This window comes from Lutjanus erythropterus, chromosome 14 (assembly GCF_056507025.1).
Source record: "Lutjanus erythropterus isolate fLutEry1 chromosome 14, fLutEry1.hap2, whole genome shotgun sequence".
NCBI lineage: Eukaryota > Metazoa > Chordata > Actinopteri > Lutjaniformes > Lutjanidae > Lutjanus > Lutjanus erythropterus.
In genome coordinates, this window is record NC_139330.1 from 1,912,159 (window position 1) to 1,931,813 (window position 19,655).

The 19,655-nt window shown below is 40.4% G+C and overlaps 1 protein-coding gene across 1 annotated transcript in view; it reads left to right on the top strand.

The window, feature by feature from the left end:
* The first annotated feature begins 6,301 nt into the window (after nt 1–6,301).
* The window catches only part of rims1a (regulating synaptic membrane exocytosis 1a), a 110,461-nt gene continuing 97,107 nt past the window's right edge, over nt 6,302–19,655 (top strand). The window contains exons 1-2 of the mRNA XM_084735433.1: nt 6,302–6,479; nt 16,901–16,975. Of these exons, the coding sequence (XP_084591559.1) occupies nt 6,319–6,479; nt 16,901–16,975 (236 nt within the window). The 5' untranslated portion in view covers nt 6,302–6,318. The remainder of the gene's footprint in view (nt 6,480–16,900; nt 16,976–19,655) is intronic.

Consider the following 19,655-nt stretch of genomic DNA (forward strand, 5'->3'; position numbering starts at 1 on the left):
ATTGTTGTATGATTCATCACTAATCATCATCTCTAATTCACTTTATAGTAATGAAGATCCTGACGCACAGGCTATTCTTGTCATCACCATTGAAGCTTGGCAGCACAGTATCATAAAAACAAACTTCCTTCGTCCCACTCTGTCACTGAAAGCACTGAATCATTAATAATTTCTCTGTTTGTAATCAGCATACACATATCGTGCATCATATCAGACATTATTTTTGGTTTTGATACGTGTGTAGAGTTTGATGTGGTCATTAACTGACTATTATACTGTATATCTGCCTCTAAATCTGACTTTTGTTTTTAGTATTAATAACTTAATAATCAATAATCATGAATTGATGAAAACTGTCAACTGCCACAAAACCTCCCAGAAGAAGAAAGCAGCGAGTGTGAAGCAGACAAGAATGAAGAAGACTGATTTGCAGTTGAAACGTAGCAGCGATACAGTTGAAAACACGGAGAAAGAAGTGAAAAATGAGCCAAAACAATACTTTCAGTATCAGGAAGAATAATGTGATTTACCTCAACAAGCGGCACTGATGGTGCCCTGCTGTATTATATCTCTTTATATGAGATTTTTCTGTTAAATTTAAAAATATTGTAGACTGGTCAGGGGGTACTTCACTGAAAGAAAAACAACTGGTGTAGCCAACATGCAAATTTTGTTTACTGCTGTTGAAACAGTATCAAGCCTATACTGACACCTAGCTGCTGGACCTCTTCAGTCCACCATAATGAGATTAGGATGCATTCTGGGACATGTGGTTCAGTCCCATTCAGTTTCTTTTTCAGAAGGGCCAGGTTTGACCAAGTAAAATCCAAGGGGTCAGACTTTTACATTCCCTGTGTCTGACCTGTAGAGTTAAACATTTAAATTTGTTAAACCGCGTACTTTAATTTTCTTTCTCCACTTTATTAGTTTTCACAGTTATAAAAGAAACATGCAGGGACTGAATCCTGTACTTCAGCCACTACTGGCTGCTATCTGGGCTCCAACTGTTGGACTTCATTGCACAACAGAAGACTGATATGTCCAGCATTAAATATTACAATTACACAGAAAATTAGTATTTTATACAACACGTGGTGTTTGTTGTCAAAGTTAAGAACCAATCAGAGCCTATCAGCTTGTCAATCAGGTGACAGCCAGGCGTTTGCAGTCGGTGGAGGGCAGCTGCGGCGCCTGGCTCTACAAACTGTGGCTGCCTCGATCTCGTGAGGTTATCGTTGCCCACGTGTGCATGACGTCAGAGCAAGTCGGGATCAAGTCGGACACAAATCTAACCGGCATGCATTGTGCGCTGATGCCGCTGATCGATTCTCCGCAGGCCTGGATCATCTCGAACGCACCTATTCTTAATGAATGAAGGCCACACCCCTCTGTCACCTGTCCATCCTGACAACCAATCACTGATCGGTTTTCTTCCTGTACAAAGGAGGTAAAAGGGAAGTGGTGATGGTGTCTGAAAGACGGCGTGGGAAAAACGCCACGTGAGTCTCCGAAGACCGAATATCTCCGGAACCAGCCGATCAATAATCTCCCTTAAAGGCAGGTGAGTTGGTGAACGTCGGGTCTTCATTTCTCCCTTTTTCCGTTTATTTTCTTCTTTCACAAACTTTTGCTGTTTGATTTTCTGTTTGATCATGAAGCAAACAGCTGACACCTGTCCACAGATCTCTGATGAACTTTGTTGGCGAGTTAATTTACTCTTTTTACTCTTTAATAAACTGAACCGCTAAAACTTTTCCAAAGATCCTCATTTGATTTGTTTCGGTGAAGATGGTTTACTCGGAGCAAATTTTGAGATCCTGAACTGAACAAACAGTTCTTTTTGCTGTTTATCGCTGAAGATCTGAAAAGTTGTGTTTTTCTGTTGAACTCTGAAGAGTTTCTTGGAATATTTATTTTGGATTTGACTGAAAATGACTCTCCCTCTTTTCTTCTGTCTCTCTGGTTAAAAGTGTTTTTTCATCGTCCCATCATTTACACTAATTTACTGAACTGACTTGTGCTGCATTGTCATTTTTATGAAAAGTGTGTTTATGACAGAGTGTATTCATGCATCCATGTGGAGGAATGACCTTTTAAAATTTCAAACAGGAAATCGTCAGATGAACTCTGGCTGCACCATAAAAACAATGATGAGATATTTTGCTGATGATCAGTGCATCAAAGTGATTTTTGCAAAATGTTGAGCAGGTGGAAGTAATGAATGACAACAACTCAAACTACCATCATCTAAACCTCTTTTCACAGATTAGGCCTCATTCAACAGAGTTTTCCCCTCAGTTTTAAATGGAGGTAGTGGGGGTCAATTAAAAGTTCCTCTTAATAAACAATAACTTTGTTCTCAGTTCTTCATGTTATAGCTAAATAAAGTCAGTAATTTATAATAAAGTGCTTCAACAAAATAAAATAGGAAATTTAACTTCATTGAATAATTTAATATTTATTTATGTATTGGATATTTCTAGATACCATATACATTCTGTCTTTATCAGTGATTGTAATGTTAGCAGTCATAATTATCAATGACAACATAATATAAATATATAATAAGATGTAAATAATCAACATATTACATGATAATTTGAAATTATACTGTATGTCTTGTAAATTAGTAACATTTATTTATGTATCAGCTTTTGTTTCTTTAAATATTTTATTTCAGTCATGTAAATTTTTCACACTGGCATCAGTTACTATAGTAACTGACCCAAGAACGCTAATTTCTGTCCTTTTGGGGACGTAAAAAAGGTCCTGACAGTGGAGGAGCTCTGAGAGTAGAGCCTGCTGACATTTACCATATCATTACATCACTGTGACAAGACCAAGACCAAGACCAAGACTAAGACCTCCTTATGTTCGGCTGGCATCTGACGGGCCCCCGGCACTTTGCTGTGATGTGAATTTTTGGGGGCGGGGCCATGCCATGTGGTGTGTGATGCCTCGCCATCGAACATCAGGCGGCATCGGCTGGTGCCTCCTTATGTCCGGCTTGCGTCTGACGGGCGCCCGGCTTCTGCTGCAACGTGAATTTTGTGAGGCGTGGCCATGCCATGTGGTGCATTGTGCTTCGCCATCAAACATGACATTGCTGGCATTTGATGGGTGTCCGGCTTTCGCGGCAACAGTTGTGGGATCGGCCGGCGCCTCCTGGGTCTGGCTGGCGTCTGAGGGGTGCCTTTGCTGTGACAGTTGCAGGAATGGCAGGTGCAACATTTTCTGGAGGGCTGGGGCCGACATGTAATTCTGACGTCTTGCCATTAAACACGAAATTTACTTGACAGTATACAGCAATAGTCATAGCACCACCTACTGGAAACAGGAAATTACACGTTTTAGACTTTAACATGCTCCTCTAAGCAGGTTGACAATATCTTACTCAAATCTTGTCAGAAAGGCCTTAAGACCATTGTAATGTTACATTGTGAAGATCTTGACTTATCAAATGGCACGACCACGATGGCACTGCAACGGTCAATGTTTTGCCAAAACACAGGAAGTTGCATTAACTTTTGTTTACTTGGTCAAATCTGCCTGAAACTTCACTTGTTCAATAGTCGTCCAGGCCTGATCATATGACATGAGTTCTGTGGATGGGAGTGAGACGTGTACTGAGCTGCTGGATGAGAGCAGTGACCATCACCCTGTAGGACATTACATTAGCAAAATAAAAGAAATGTTGCCCCAAATATCGGCTACTAAAAACAATTATGGATTCAGCACATCATAGGTGACATTTTTATCAGGACTTTGAACACTTTATGTAAATTCCTCACCTTTTGGGGAACTCAGCTTCTAAATTCAAAACAAGAAAAAAACAGTCGGCAACTACATTGCTGTGGATCTGATGAGAAACTGGGTGGGGGGTTTGGGGATGAAGGGTGTTCAGTTCACAGTATTACCTTATACAGCTAGTTATGTGGCCAGCACCATCAACAAAGAGTACAGTGTCTTTATAGATACATAAAGTCAATGATTTTGGGTTAGTCATCTTTTTTGGGTTGGATTTTGAAGGCTTGTTATATATTTTTTGATTTGATTTTTTGTTTTTTTATTTTTTGGCACTGAGCAGGTTTAGAAATTAAAAGCTGAAAGCTGACGAAAACATTTCAGAAATTACATGATGGTATTCATAATTTATTTATTTTGATTTGTCCCAAAACATAAAATTATATTGCACAAGTCATATTCATTGTCAGATCCTGTGGGCCACATAAAATGAGGTGCCGGGCTGGATGTGGTCCACGGGTCTCGAGTTTGACGCATGTGAATGAATCTTAAGCATTTCAGATGCCAGTTGTTTTTTTTTAATCAAAACTGGATCTGTGGCTAAAAATAGTCCAATAAAGTACCTGAGTTTCTATTTAGGTGAATGTGACAGTGAATGATCCGTTTGTGTGATTTACAGACAGCAGCTGTGTTTTGTCGTGTATATCAGGACGGTAACATTCAGGAACCCCCCACCCCCTCTCTGTAGACCACACAGGCTGTAATTAAAATGTTGTACGCTGACATACTGTAAATGTCACCCTATAGCCATACATGTGCACAACTCTGTGGTGAACCTCAGGCTCCCTTTACATTGTTCTTCAGCATGAGGAAGTTCTCTGTGTGTGTGTGTGTGTGTGTGTGTGTGTGTGTGTGTGTGTGTGTGAAACTGGATGGATAAGGAGGAAGGACAGAAGGAAGGAGCGGAGGGAGAGAGAGCGGGAGAGGGAAGGAGGGAGGGAGGGAGGAAGGAGAAAAAGGGGGATGCGCGTCATTCTAACACGCAATGATTGGTGGGAGAGAGAAGGAGGAGGAGGAGAGTGCAAACACTCTTATTGTGAAGGGTTCTATACAGAACTACAACATGGTTTTGCAGACATACATCATTTCTCACACACAGAATTACTCATATTATTTTATTTTGACCCACGTCACGTATCGTAGGCTGCACAAGGACAACATTTACCTTTTTATGTTCTATTTCTGAAACTTTTTCATTTTATTTTTCTTTGTGTATCACTTCATGTATATTTAGGTTGCTGTACTTTTGTTTTATTGCTCCTTAATGTATATATGTATATGTATATGTGTGTGTATGTATGTATGTATGTATGTATGTATATATATGTATATGTGTATGTATGTATGTATATATATGTATATGTGTATGTGTATGTGTGTATATATATATATATACATATGTATATATGTGTATATATATATATATATATATATATATGTATATATATATATATATATATGTGTATATATATATATATATATGTGTATATATATATATATATATATGTGTATATATATATATATATATATGTGTATATATATATATATATATATATATATATATATATATATATATATATGTATATGTGTGAGATTATTTACAAAAATGTGCATCAAATTAAACATAAATTAAACATGAATAAATGAGGCGTTTTTGTTTCGAAGTAATTCCAACCATCCATGAGTTATTCTGCTGCTACAAGCCCCACAATGCACCCTTGAAGAACCCTTTATTTCCTGTGTGTGCTACAGGCCGGCGTGAGCGCGCATCTTAACAGTGAGTGGAGCCCCCCATTCTCAAATGAGGGCTGCGCGCTCCCGCCGCAGGAGAAGTGAACGCGCTTGAGGGGCTGCGGTCCCATTGACGGTTCCGTCTCCCTGACAGCAGCATCAGCATCAGCATCAGCGGCGGCTGCAAAACAAGAAGTGTCCGCCTCGCCCCGCAGCCTCCGCGGACACCTGAGCCTCCTTCAGGGGACCCCCACCCCCCCTCTCCGCGCTGCCCGGCCCGAAGGAAGGAAGCCAGAGCCCCCTCCCGTGAGCCATCGTCCCGACCAACCGACCGACCGCCGGAGAGATGGGCTCCCCGTAAAACGGAGGTGGTGGAGGGCAGAGGCGGGCGGGCGGGCGGTGGGAGGGGGGTGGGGGGAGAAGACAGCGGAGCAGCAAGAGGGAGAAGGAGAGGCTGAAAACCGGGAACCGAAGCGCTACCACCTCCTCCACCACCGCTGCTGCTGCTGCCGCTGCTACCACCGGAGCTAGCGCTGACACCGCTCCGCTGCCGCCGCCGCTGCCGCCGCCGCCGCCGCCCTGGGTGCCCCCCGCCACCGCATGGGAACTCCGCATCAGCCGCTACGACCGCCGCTTTGTCCGTGGGCCATGTCGTGATCCGTGGGCTCCGCCAGCGGGTTTTCTATCCGTGATCCCGACCGAGGCGAGCAGGAGGAGGAGGAGGAAGAGGAGGAGGAGGAGGAGGAAGGGGGAGGCAGGGAGGGAGGGAAGGTGGTGGGGAAGATGTTCGCCTCGGTGGGCCCTCGGGGCGGCCCGCGCCCACCCGTCGCCCCGGCCATCCCGGAGCCCGACCTGAGCCATCTGACGGAGGATGAGAGGAAGATCATCATGGCTGTGCTGGCTCGGCAGCGGGAGGAAGAGGCGAAGGAGGAGGCCATGTTAAAGTAAGAGAGAAGAGGAAGAGTGTGTGTGAATGTGTGTGTGTGTGTGTGTGTGTGTGTGTGTGTGTGTGTGAGAGAGAGAGAGAGAGAGAGAGAGAGAGAGGGAGAGAGAGAGAGACTGGGCCTGGACTATTTCCGTTCTGAAGAACTCCATCCACCTCGTCTCTCTCCTCAGCATCACTCCACTGTATCTGACCATGCATGCATGTGAGTGTGTGTGTGTGCATCCTGCAGGTCCCTCCACACACACTTAGTTACACACACACACACACACACACAGTCACACACACTCACGGGCCCATGCAGGCTCCAGCTGTGTGCAGGAGACAACATGTAGTGTGGACGTCCAGTTTGCAGATCCTCTCTGTGTGGTGGTGGGTCAGGTGTAAAGTTGAAGACGAGAAAGAGGAGGAGGAGGATGGTGGGAGGATGAAGGGGTGTGTCACCATGCCCCATCATCATCATCCTCATCATCACCAGCAGCAGCATCACACTCCATTCAGATGAAAAAATAAGAGCTAATTTCTCATCTGCACCTCAATTCTTAGATGCATCCTGACTCTCTCAAAAGATTCTGAATCGATGCAGAAAAGTCAAATATTGGACATTTAAAGGAGAAATCTCTCTCTAACTCATAAAATGACCATATGTCATCAGAGAGTAAGAAAACATGTTAAGCTGAAAGCTACTGCCACTGTGTCCTTTTAAATTGCTGTTCCAAGCCAGAATAACTGTTCTGGTTTGCCCATTTCACATTTATTAGAGCTCATATTAATGCCGAATGTTTTGCTGAATGAGTCAGTGTTTGTTTATGAGATGTAAGAAATCATTAATAATCGTTTAGAGTGAGTAGATTTCTATAATGGTTAAATTGAGCAAATTGTTGATGGAATTTGGCAGGCAGTGACTGAACTCCAACTCCATAGTGTGTTTTTCAGGATAACAAGCTGAACTTTGCATCGACAGACTGACAGAGTTATAAACAGCTGATCGGGACTCGGCTTGTCAGTGTCAAAATATAATATCGAGCTCATACTCTGGGGAGTAGGTGGCAGGAGGAAACAACTCACTTCAACTATAGATCGATTATTTATTAGGCCTCATGGCGTTCATGGCTCCAGTTTACTCTTTGGGCTCATTTTGAATGCTGGGGTCACAAATATTTCTCCTTTGAAATCAAATTCCCGACATTATGATCGCTCACTTTGTTTCTTACGGGTCCACTAATTGGATGGTGAAATGTAACAAACGTAAAAATACTCGTTGTGTTTATGTTCTAAACTAAGCTATGTCTTGAGTTCTTTGGATACTGGGTGTATGCCATCGTATCATATCATTCATTATATATTGATTTTTTTATATGATAAAAAAAACTGGGATCATGATAATTGTGATTATATTCCAATTTTTTGACCTAATGACTTCATAGTGTTACACAGAGCAGCAGGAAACATGGCTGAAAGTGAAATTAACTTTGCCACAGACTGGACGGTGGAGGAGTTAGTTCCAAAAAAGGGGGGACGACTTCAGTTGTGTGGAAGTGGTTCAGTTGCAAAAGATCAGATGTACAAGAAGCCACAGTAATATGTAGTAAGTGTAAGAAGATTGTAACAACTAAAGGAGCAATACAACAAACTATTTAACCACCTCAAGCAGATGAAACTGGTGAGAAGAGACCAAAATCCTGCAAGGAGAATTCCAAACCGGAAATATTTTTAAGTATTTTGTCATATCGTCAAGAACGTTGTTAGTGCAGAATATCCTATAATATTGTGATATTATTTTAGGGCCATATCATCCTAACCTAATGATACAATCTGATCGGTATCCTTTGGCTTAAAAGCTGGTGTATGGAGGCAGAAGAGAAGTTGAAGGGAAAAGTGATCTGGATAAGAGCCACACTGTGTGCAAGTTTTAGTTGCAACAAAAAATGGATTATTACAAATTTGCTATGAAGGGTTCAATATAGTTTTTTATCACTTGCCTGTCTGGGAAATCCTAAGTCCAAATTTAATGTTTACTTGCCTGTGTACAAATTCTTTAATCAGTGGTTATTTAAAATGGGTGTCATGATTCTCCAAATCCACTGTATGATTGGTATGATGGTATCCCAAGATCAAATTTTGATCTGTAAAGATCTACACATCAATGCAAAATATGTTTTTTTCCCTGACAACTGTCTTATGGTATCAAGTGTGATGTAACGGCCAGAAAGCTAAGATATATCGTCCATGAAGTGTTTTTTTCTTTGGACTTGTGATAGACGTCACAATTGTAGTTTCTTAAAGTCTAAGGTGATGTCTTTAAATGTCTTGTTTTGTCAGTCTAAAAACCCAAAGATTTTCAGTTTCATATGATAATAAACAAAGAAAAGCAGGAAATCTCCATATCTGAGAGGCTGAAGACAAAATTTTCTGGCATTTTTGCATGAAAAAGTGCTGTAACGATTAATCGATTAAGAAAATAGTGAATCATAGTGAAAATAATTGCCCCCGGGCTTGCGGACAGTCCTATGTTTTAAAATTAGCAAGTAGTCATACAGTGAGAAAAAATAAATAATGTAAGGAAATTTTGATGCATCAAGATGAGGGCAACGCTGTGCAACGGTGATTTTTTCTTCATGCTTTATTAGGTGCTTCGTCATGTTAGTCATACTCACAGTTTTTCCTGAAATAATCCTTCTACATTTTATGCATTTATTTTTAAAACACCACGGGCATGTAATACAGACATACCTGCAAACCTTTTGGTGGTAAAACATTACAAAAAGATTCAATGCAAGTATTGTTTGACAGAAGAAGTTTTGATACTTCTTGGTACTGGGTTATTGAGATTGATACCTCTGAAAGTATTGCGTACCAATACCCAGCACTAATCAAGATGCATCGATAATCGTTTCATAATTGCAGCATAGCCCTCTGAATCAGAAGCGATTCCCGCCCCGATGCCTGAGTCAAGACTTTTGTGAATATTTGGACTTTACCTGAAATATTTCACGTATAAATGCAGCAGAAGTCTGACTGAAGCCTGGCTCTGAGAGTAGTAAAAGTAAAAGCCTCCCTGTTGGCTTCTATCTGTGCAGCATCTATCTCAACAGCTGCTGTTCTCAGCTCTGGGGTGCGGTTGAGCCTTTCCCAGCCGTATGATGCACTGTATGTAGGCCAGTGCTCTTGCAACAGACATCACACAGGCTGTTATAGAACCAGTAGGCCTATAACAGGGGGAGAAAAGGTGCCTGTGTCATGTCATTTTGCATCAGGAGTGGCTTATATCCACTGTGTACATCCACCACCACCTCCTCCTCCTCCTCCTCCCCCTCTTCCTGCTGCTTCTCTATACCACCACCATACAGAACATGCATGGAGCAAAGTCTCCTCCAGATTTATTTGTTACTGCGATCGGTGCAGAAATGAACTCACATCCACCCCCCACTTGCCAGAAATGCCTTTTCTCTCACATTTTCTGCATGGAGCTGCATGCATAGACGGGCAGATAGAAAGATAGACCGACCCACCTAAGCGAGGCGCTCCTCAAGCTTTACGTCCCTGTTTCTATTTTAAGCCCTCTGCGCGGACTGATAGCCCAGCACTGGAACGGAAGATCGATTCATTGCATCTAAAGAAGGAAATGTCCAATATATAGCTCCGGCTCTAAGTGGCTATGCATCATTTTCAGTAATGTATGAGAAGCCGTGGATTCAGTCGTGTCAGACTGTAGCGGCGGCTGCAAATAAGGCAGCCTGTCAGCACATACATGTCTTAAACTACACTGGCTTCAGCACCGATTCCTCTCATCACTGTTTGGATGGAGATTGCCATAGCTAAGCAGTGTGTGTGCGTGTGTGTATGTTTGTGTGTGCGTGTGTGTCTTTACGTTTGGGTCTGCACTGAAAAGCTGCACTGGTTGACTAATACATGCATGGTGAGTGTACTAGCAGTAGGGTAGTGTGGGTTGTAATGCAGAGAGGCAGAGAATTCACTACTCGTATGAGCATTTTAAGCTTTACATCAGCTTGCTTGCTATTAAAGCATGTAAGATTACAGGATTCTATGTATGCACACCTCTCTGTGTTGGGTACCATTCACATTTGAACTGATACAATACCAATATTAAAACTCTTATCTTATTTAACCTTTATTTAGACAGGTAATCTCACTGAGACAGTTGTAAAAAACTTCTTAATTTTAAGATTATTATTATGTTATTTATTCAGAACTTCTTGCACATGAAATAAAAACCAGTCTCTGCAACCTGCAGCCTGTCAGTCTGTCACCAGGGCGTTTAACACTCTTGTTTGTGTCTCAGAGGAAGCACATGTGACATCCTTCCTGTTACCTTGTTGTTGTCATTACTACCGTAGCACTGTAATATTTCCCTGTAAATAAAAGTCTGCAATTCATGCTAAGGTCTTGGACATGCTAATAAATGTCACATAGTGTTCATAGGGTGCTAAATAGCATGTTGGTAAGGAGTTTCAGATGCAGCCAGTGTCTAATGCAACAAATGCTAAGCAAATGTCCACCAAGGAAGTGAAAAAACATATCCAACAAGCTAATTTATTGCTTGAAATTGCTGATTAAATTGTCGATGTCTCGCTTAAAGTTTTGTTGTGCATCAAGGGTTATGTTAAACTATTTAGGAACTAGCTGCAGGCATGCTATGGTCAGCTGCAGCTGCTGTGCAGGACTTTGCAGAGATTCCACCTTGCATGGTGCAATCTTTATCTTTTAGATATACTTTGTATTTGGTTAGATGTGCTGCCCAGTTTCACCTCACTCTTCTTTTGTAGTTTGGTCGCCGACCCAACCCGACTCCCTGTATGTATGCATCCATAGCAATTTAAATGATACTGTGTTAAAGGGTAGCTTTGGTATTTTTCAACCTGGACTCTATTTTCACATAATTTTCTGTGTGTCTAAGTGACTAATGGCGACAAAAATTTTTGAAATTTGGTTGAGTTTTGAGGGAGAGTGCTGCAGCCACTAGAAGTGTGATATGATACGTTTAGTTCAACCACAAACAGCTCTTTCATCGCTCTCGCCAAGCCGACCAGACTCCCTTTGCAGAAACTGTAATTTTTGTAATTTTGCAGCAGGGGCCTTTTCTCTTGTAACACTGAAGTCACCGGTGCACTACTGCTAACTATGCTGTAGCTGCCATTAGCTACTTAGTTTAGTTAGCAGGCCTATTGGACAGGGACCTCAAAGACTGACAGAGGTCAGTTTCATAAGCAAGAAAACATCACAAGACATGGTGGGTTCATGTGGGGACAGGTAATGTGAATCAGTTGAAAAGCAAGTTTGTAACTTAGTAAAACAAAAAGTATGTTTTTGTGGAGTTGGAATTTATTTTTTCCATGTTTTGAACAACAAGACTTGTATGAGGTTGAAGTGTGTTGAAATAACTAAACTAAATGTTCAGTCTGCTGCTGGAATCAGAACCAGTTTTTGCTGTTGGTATTTACCAGGCGGCTCGCTTTGTAACCCAAAAATATACATTTAAATTTTAATTCATGTTATAAACATCTGATAAGTTGACAATGAGAATCTTTCATCGGGGGCAGCCCTCGGTGTAACTCAGTTTTGCTTCTGCCAGCTGTAGCGATCTCTCTGAATACTGGATCAATTTGAAAAAAATGTTGTCATGTATACTTTCTTTAAAAGCCTAAAATCAATAAATAAAATAAAAATAATAAATGGAAAGCTAACATGCAACTCATAGTACAGTAAAGCACAGTAAAGCTCCTCCCTGCAGCAATATTATATAATAGTAGCATTCCCTCACAGGGAAATTCACCTTTTCAAAGTTTTAAGAGTCACAAAAACTCAAAGTTCGTGCATTTTATTCAAAGTTATTGATTGTTTATCAGGTAGGATTGCCCCTCTTTACTGCATTGAACTGATGAAACCAGAAACTCAGTGGAGGTAAATTTTTTGCATTTCATTGCAGTCACTTCATGTCGGTATTAACCTCCTCAAATCGATCACAGAGAGCTCGTACATTTCACTGCCCTCACCTTGCAAAATGTGCAGAATGATGAGAAAGACGTGATGCTACACTGAAATGCATTGTGAGACATATTTTTCCTCTTACATGTAGTGCTATTTATCAATGTAGGCAGTTTTGGTGTGAGTTGCAGGGTTTTGGAGAGTCTGTAGAAATGTCTGTCTTTTCTCCAGTATAATGGCATTAGATGGCACTCAGTTTACCCAGACCCTGACCCAGTTGCTCAAGAAAATCCACAGACCTTGTTGTGAGCAGTTTCACATAGGAACTACTTTCTTTCCAACAACTGTGCAGAAGAAAGTGTGCATCTAGTCATAGACGAGAGGCTGACGCTCATCATGGGATGTAAATATCAGTGTCGTCCTCCTTGGCTGAGCTGTAATGTTAGCACCACTGAGCTAGCTAACATGGTCAGACGGTTGATGGGTGAAGTTTGGTAGAAAGACAATAGTTCCTACATGAAACTGCTCACAACAAGGATCTGAAACTCTGCAACTCGGACCAAAACTATCTAGACAGATAAATAACACCACAGGTAAGAGGAAAAATATGTATTTTTGATTTTGAACTGTCCTTTTAGATATTTTAGCCTAGTTGATCTACATATGATGAATATATAGATTCAGTAATATCAGTGTTGTTATCTGATATATAAAAAAGTAAAAGTTTATGGAAAAACTCTTTTTCTTCATATTCAGGAGTGGAGTCTCTCTGACCTGAAAGGATCTGTGGTTTTGCATGTTTTAGTCCATTAAGCTCTCCAGCCCTCTCCCTCCTGATACTGTTTCTGATACCTCAAAGTAAAGAATCTGTCAATACGGAGTAAGAATCCAATCCCAGCCTGCTGTCTTTTCTCCTAAATTTCATTACTTGCTTGTGTGGGACTGATCGGGATCGTTTTCATGTAAGGTAACATGAGGTCAGGGATTACAGCAGCCTGTGGTGAATGAAGGTAACTGAGAATGAAAACAGTTTTTTTTTTAAGATGACATTGACCAAACAATTTTAAAATGTGGATCACATTAATGCCGTCAATATTGGTGTTGATATTAATGTGACAGACAGGATGTTTTTGTCAGTGTTAAATAAAAAAATAACAGATTTTACACCACAGCTAACCATAGTATAGAAATTTGAATTAATTTTTCCTACAATGCCAGACATCTGTTGGCTTCCTTTTAACAAAAGTACACAATAAGAAAGCAATGTACTACTGTGGACGGGGTCAGCAGCAAAATGTATTTCAGCTGCTTAAAAAAAGGCCCACCTGAAATAACATCATTTTAAGTGTGCGCTATATTTAGAAAATTTTCACCACTTACTGTCATGTGGCCTTTTTCAGTGGGGAACTGCTGTCATATATATGCAAAATATCAGTCTTTCCAAACCAACCAAACTCCAGAGGCAAAATAAGTAATTTTACCTGGCTGAACACAGGAGTCGCTGGTCTACCGCTGCCTCGATCAGATAGTTTGACTGTGTTATTGTGGGACTCTGGTGGATTTAAATGAACCTTTGAAAACACAGAAGTCACACAATAACACAAGCATAGTACCTGATCATGGCAGCAGTAGAACAGAGGCTCCAGTGTTCTGCAAGATAAAATTACTTCTCTTGCCTCTGGAGTTTGGTTGGTTTAGAGAGAGTGATGTTTGGCTTATATAACAGTGGTTTCCTGTCAGAAAAGGCTTTTTGATGGCAGGATAAAGTGGTGAAAATATTCTAAATATAGCGTACATTACACTTACACTTTTTAATACATGTTGCTGCACTTCAGATAATCTGAACTATCCCTTTAAGCATTACAGAACTCAAGCATGTTTGAAGAGTGACTGATTTTCATACCATGTGTGAAATTCCTGAAATAAGGGGCTTGCAAACACATTGGTATGGTCCTTTAACCTTATATTCAGACACCAAAATCCAGTAAACATGATTTCAGGATGACACCACTGTGGAAAAGTAGCAATATTAAGTTACTTTTTCCCTTTTTTGTTCCTTCTTTTTCCAGTATAACCCAAAGATGTCAAATCTACCTCAATCACTGCTTATTTTAAACAGTCTGTACAGCATAGATGGTCAGAATCCGTGCAGAACAAAGAGATATCACCACTCTTAATGTGCAGAAAGTGTCTCATAATGAGCGGGTTATCCACAGTATTGACGATATAAAGACATGTCTTCTGTATTTGGCAGCGTTGGGGGGTGTCTCTCTCTCTCTTGAGTTTCCTCTGTGATCAGACTGATCAGAGCCCACGGTTCATGTTTATGGATGAGATGGCTTTGAATCACACTGTGAATGTGTCAGTGGACATACTGAAAACATGTCATCGCTGTCGTAGGCCTTAAACGTATCTCCATCACTGCTATGAGACTCTTAATGAGCATTTTTACCAGTTTGTTTGTATTTGAAGAGTTTTTTTTATTAGTTTGGTGCCTGCCATGTCATTTGAGATTGTTATCTTTGATTTCAGAAGAAAGTCCCGTCTCCTGCAATCATGAATGACACAACTATTGAAAGTGTAAAGGAGTACAGCTATAGCTGCTATTATTGATGGTAAACTAACATGGAATGCTAATACGAATGCTAGGTTTGTAAAGGTTCAACAATGTCTGTACTTCTTAAGGAAAGTCAAGACTTTGCTGATATTATTTTACAAGTAGTGCTGTCATGGTGACTGAACTCGACCTGTGGTATGCAGTATTAGAGCCGTGCTTTTTGGGTGTTTTTTTTTTTTTTGCAAGTTACTGCTAAATGTTTCCAGTGGTTGACTTCAAATGAGGCTCAAAGTTTCTCTTGACTGTCCCTCAGTATTACAACAGTAAAACAACATAAAACAAGGCAAAATTTGCAGCTTCCAGGTTTGAGGTCAGGTCACGATATCGATCTGTCATTTAGGGCTGTGGCCGACTAAAGATTTTCCTCACTAGCACCATTAGTGAGGAAGCACCATTCTTTTTTTGTTTTTGCAAATTACTTCATTTATGATCAGTTTTACTGGCTGTTATGATCCTGGCAGTTACCCACATTCGACCTGCTGCTGTCATTCTTTAGTTGACGTTAACGTGATCAACTGTCGGTTAAGGAAAGTGCACAAAATTCACAACCCGACTTCCAAGTTTGAAGTTGTGTCACGATATTGAGCCATCATTGAGCTTGAACCGTCACTGAAGACTGTGATTATTGTGAAAGCCCTACAAGACTTTGATTCAGAGTATTTTGACCTTTTGTATTCAGTGTCGAGGGACACAGCTGGGAAACCAATTTGCAGCATTACTTCCATGACAGACCAGCACATCATGGATTTAGCTCACAAGATCATAGCAGACCCACTTCAGCCTCCCTGACCTGAACATGTGTGTGTATCCTCAGGGCGAAGGTGTATCAAACACCAGGATGTGGACTGAAAGAGGCATCACATCCTTTATCAGCTGACTAACAGGCTCTGATCACATGGTCTGAATTTGGCACTTTGTTGAACTTTCACTTGATGCCCTTTGTGGATTTCCTAAAATGATGCTCTTTGTGCATCGCAGATTCCCTCAGGAGCAATAAAGGTTTCATGCATCCACTCACTGACTCAGGTGACACAGAACAGCAGCTAAGAACAAAAGCTTCTGTGCTTTTAAAACAGAAGTCTATAATTCATTCAGAGTGAGAAGATAATCAGAGAAAACATAAAACATGACTTTGTGTGAGCATAACAAGGCAAAACTTTGATGCTAGCAGTTACTCGTAGGAGAGCCAAGCATAACAAAATGAACTCAGGGCCAGCTGCAGTCTGTACTGATGCTCATATTCAGCTTTATTTTCATATTCAGGAGTCAGTTTTTAAGAAAAGAAACGTACAAATTCTCTGATTTCAGCTTCTTAAATGTGAATATTTTCTGGTTTCTTTTCTCCTCTCTGACAGTAAACTGAATATCTTTGAGTCATATCAACATTTTTCACTATTTTCTGACATTTTTTGGACCAAACAACTAGAGCTGCTTCATCTAAAGAAAATGAGTTGCCAATGATTCTGATAACTTTTTAATTGTTTCAGTTATTTTTCAATCAAACATTTGCTGCATCAAGCTTCATAAATGTGAGGATTTGCTGCTTTTCTTTGTCATTTATGACAGTAAATAAAGAGCTGAGAGTCTGTTGGTTGGACAGACGATACATTTTATGACATCACATTGGGCTCTGGGTAATTATGATGCGCATTTGTCACCTTTAAATGAATTGCTGATGAAAATAATTGTTTGTTTCAGCCCTAATTCAGGTTTGGCTGTAATATTTTGCAGGATGTCAGGTTTTAAGTCTCTGTGAAGAGTTTTACTACATACAAAACACAGCAAAGTTACCTGAAACCAAAGAAAGTTCACAGTTGAGTTTTGTGCTAACAGCGTTTTCCTCACTCTGTGTGTTTCAGGGAGGAGAAGCCCATCCAAGCAAGAACGGTGAACCTGGTTGGGCAGAAGAAACCTCCGCAGCAAAACGATGTCCGGTGAGTGACAACAGTTCTTATTTAACCACTGACCACACTTGCTAACCTGGAGAACTCAAAAACAGGGAGAAAATGCTTGGTTGTGGGTTCCTTCAGAGTTTTACTAACTTTTCCTGCATTCTGGTGACTTTTAAAGAATGAAAATAACAAAAGTACGCTCTTTTGCAAACGGATGCCTGCAGGTGTTCAATAAGTGACACTTACTAGCTGGAAAACACAATGGGATCACAGCATTTAGCCTTACTTAGTCCAATTTTCCTTACACTGAAAATGATTATGTTTCAGTTTTTAATGATACTGCTTGAGTATTTCTTTCTCTTAGTACCCTCTGTTTCTCTCCATCTCAGTCACTGAGGACGAGACGTGAGCAGCTCTCTTCCACATCACGTGCATGCCAGGAAACAACATTTGGTGTAACTGCAGTGTAGTCTGAGTAAAAACGGTAGACTGCTCAGAGTTGTAGAGTTGTAGAGTTGTAGAGCTCATACACAAAATGAAAAAGAGAAGTGAAAATTTGTCTTAAATCAAGAGAAATATGTGAGAATTGTGACTATAATTGCCAACTTTGAGACCTCAGTAGTAGGTTTGAGTTTCTGGTGACTTTTAAAGATGGAAACTAACAAAATAATACACTGCAACAGCATTTTTATGTTTAATACTTTTAATTTTACTTTTAATTCTCAGGAAAGAATGCAGAATAATTTGCCTCTCTAGCGTGAACTTTTCTTTCATGCATTTATTTTTTTCCTGCCTCTACAAGAAAATGTTTTGGCATGTTCTGGTACAAATGCACGTCCCTTTCTTTTAAAAACAGGAATTCCTCTTAGGAAGTTTGGTTGGGTGTCGCTGTGTTGCTGTCTGGGTGGAAACAGTAGACTTTGCAGAGTTGTGGGGTTGACACACACCGTGCAGGATCAGAAACAGGTTGTGATAACGAAAAAGAAAACAAAGGTGTGAAAATTTGTCAGAAATCAGGAGAAATACAGAAGAATGGGAGGAAATAGGAGAGGGCAATGACAAACAGGCGTCTCCTGGGAAAGATGGGAGGGTTGGCGAGTTAACCATCAGCTCAGTATCAGTTAGTCGGTATGGAATTTAAAAGTGGGTGTTCACTTTAACGTCACTTTAACGTCATTTCACCCCAGTGGCCCAAAACAACCTCCGATTAAGCGCTGGCAGTCCGTCCTTTTGTCTCACATTCATGTTTTGTTGTGAAATCTGTTTTACACCTCAGATGAGTCAACAATATAAAGGATAAACTCATGTTTTGGTGATTATCTTTTGAAAGTGTGACTCAAACCATCATCATCATGTAATTTTGTATGATACTCTAAATGGAAGTGCACCGCAGAGGCCCCTCATTCAGACTTTTTGATTCATGTTGAGGAAATATGCCTCAGTTGGTGCTGCGCACACTTCTTCACCTTCTGAGTGACTTTATGTCCTGTTCAACACACACACACACACACACACACACACACACACACACACACACAGTCCAGCTGCTGCTGTCTGTCATCTCTCTAAAGATGGACACGGTCAGTGCAGTGAGTCCAGTCCAGATCCTGTTGAGTCATTAGAGACCAGCTGATGTTGTCGTCCTCCTCTGAGGAGGAACTGCCTCTCAGGCCGGATTCAGAGACTCAGGGTGTCTCACAGTTTGCAGCCAAGCTGCTCGTCTGCAGGAGTCACTTCAGGTTTTAGTTCAGATAAGTTTAGTTTGATTTTGTTTATTTCAGTGTATCGTCCAATACTAATCTCACAAAAACAGAAAATACACTCAAACACAAACTACTTATGCACATTCCATGATTGGAAAAGGAGCAGGAGGAGGAAAAAACTACAAAAATGGACAAACAATGCATAACTGCTGTGATGTATGATATTATTATAAACATAGTAAACAGCTCTGTTTGCACAAAATGAAGCCAGGCTTACATAGTATAAGTAAGGTGTTTTTTTTCAAACAATTTTAAAAACAGTGCCATTAACTTAAGTTATCATTGACTCATTATTGGGCCTTTATTCTGAAAGGGCTCACTGCTGTTTTCTTTGGTAATGATAACAGGGCTGCACCTAATGATTATTTTCATAGTCGATTAATCCCTCGATCATTTTCTTGATTAATCAATTAATTGTTTAGACTGTAAATTGTCAGAAAATGGGTGAAAAATGTTGATTAGTGTCTCCCGAAGTCCAAGATGATGTCCTGAAATGTCTTGTTTTGTCCACAACCCAAACATATTCAGTTTCCTGTCAGAGAAATATTCACATTTAAGAAGCTGAAATCAAAGATTTTTTGTGTCACAAAATTACTCAAACCAGCTTTATTTTAATGTTTCATGTTTCAGCTGATAGGAGTTGTGTTCAGTCACTGCCGATGAAAACATTTCCTGATTTCTCTGCTCCTGTTTTACTTTAATTTGTTGCCCTTCTGTAGATTGCTATTATGAAATATCATTTTGGTTGTTTAAAGCACAATAACAGTGGATTTAAGGTAATGAAGAAGTGAAATAATTATTTATATAAATATATATATGTAGTTTACTAAAGCTGTAAGGTGCTGGAAAAGCTTGAATATGCACCTTGAAAATTCTTGAAAAGTGCTTGAATTTGACTGTGTGTGTGTGACTTGTGTAGGATTCTTGTATTTTAGCCACCAGAAACATGGCCAACCTAA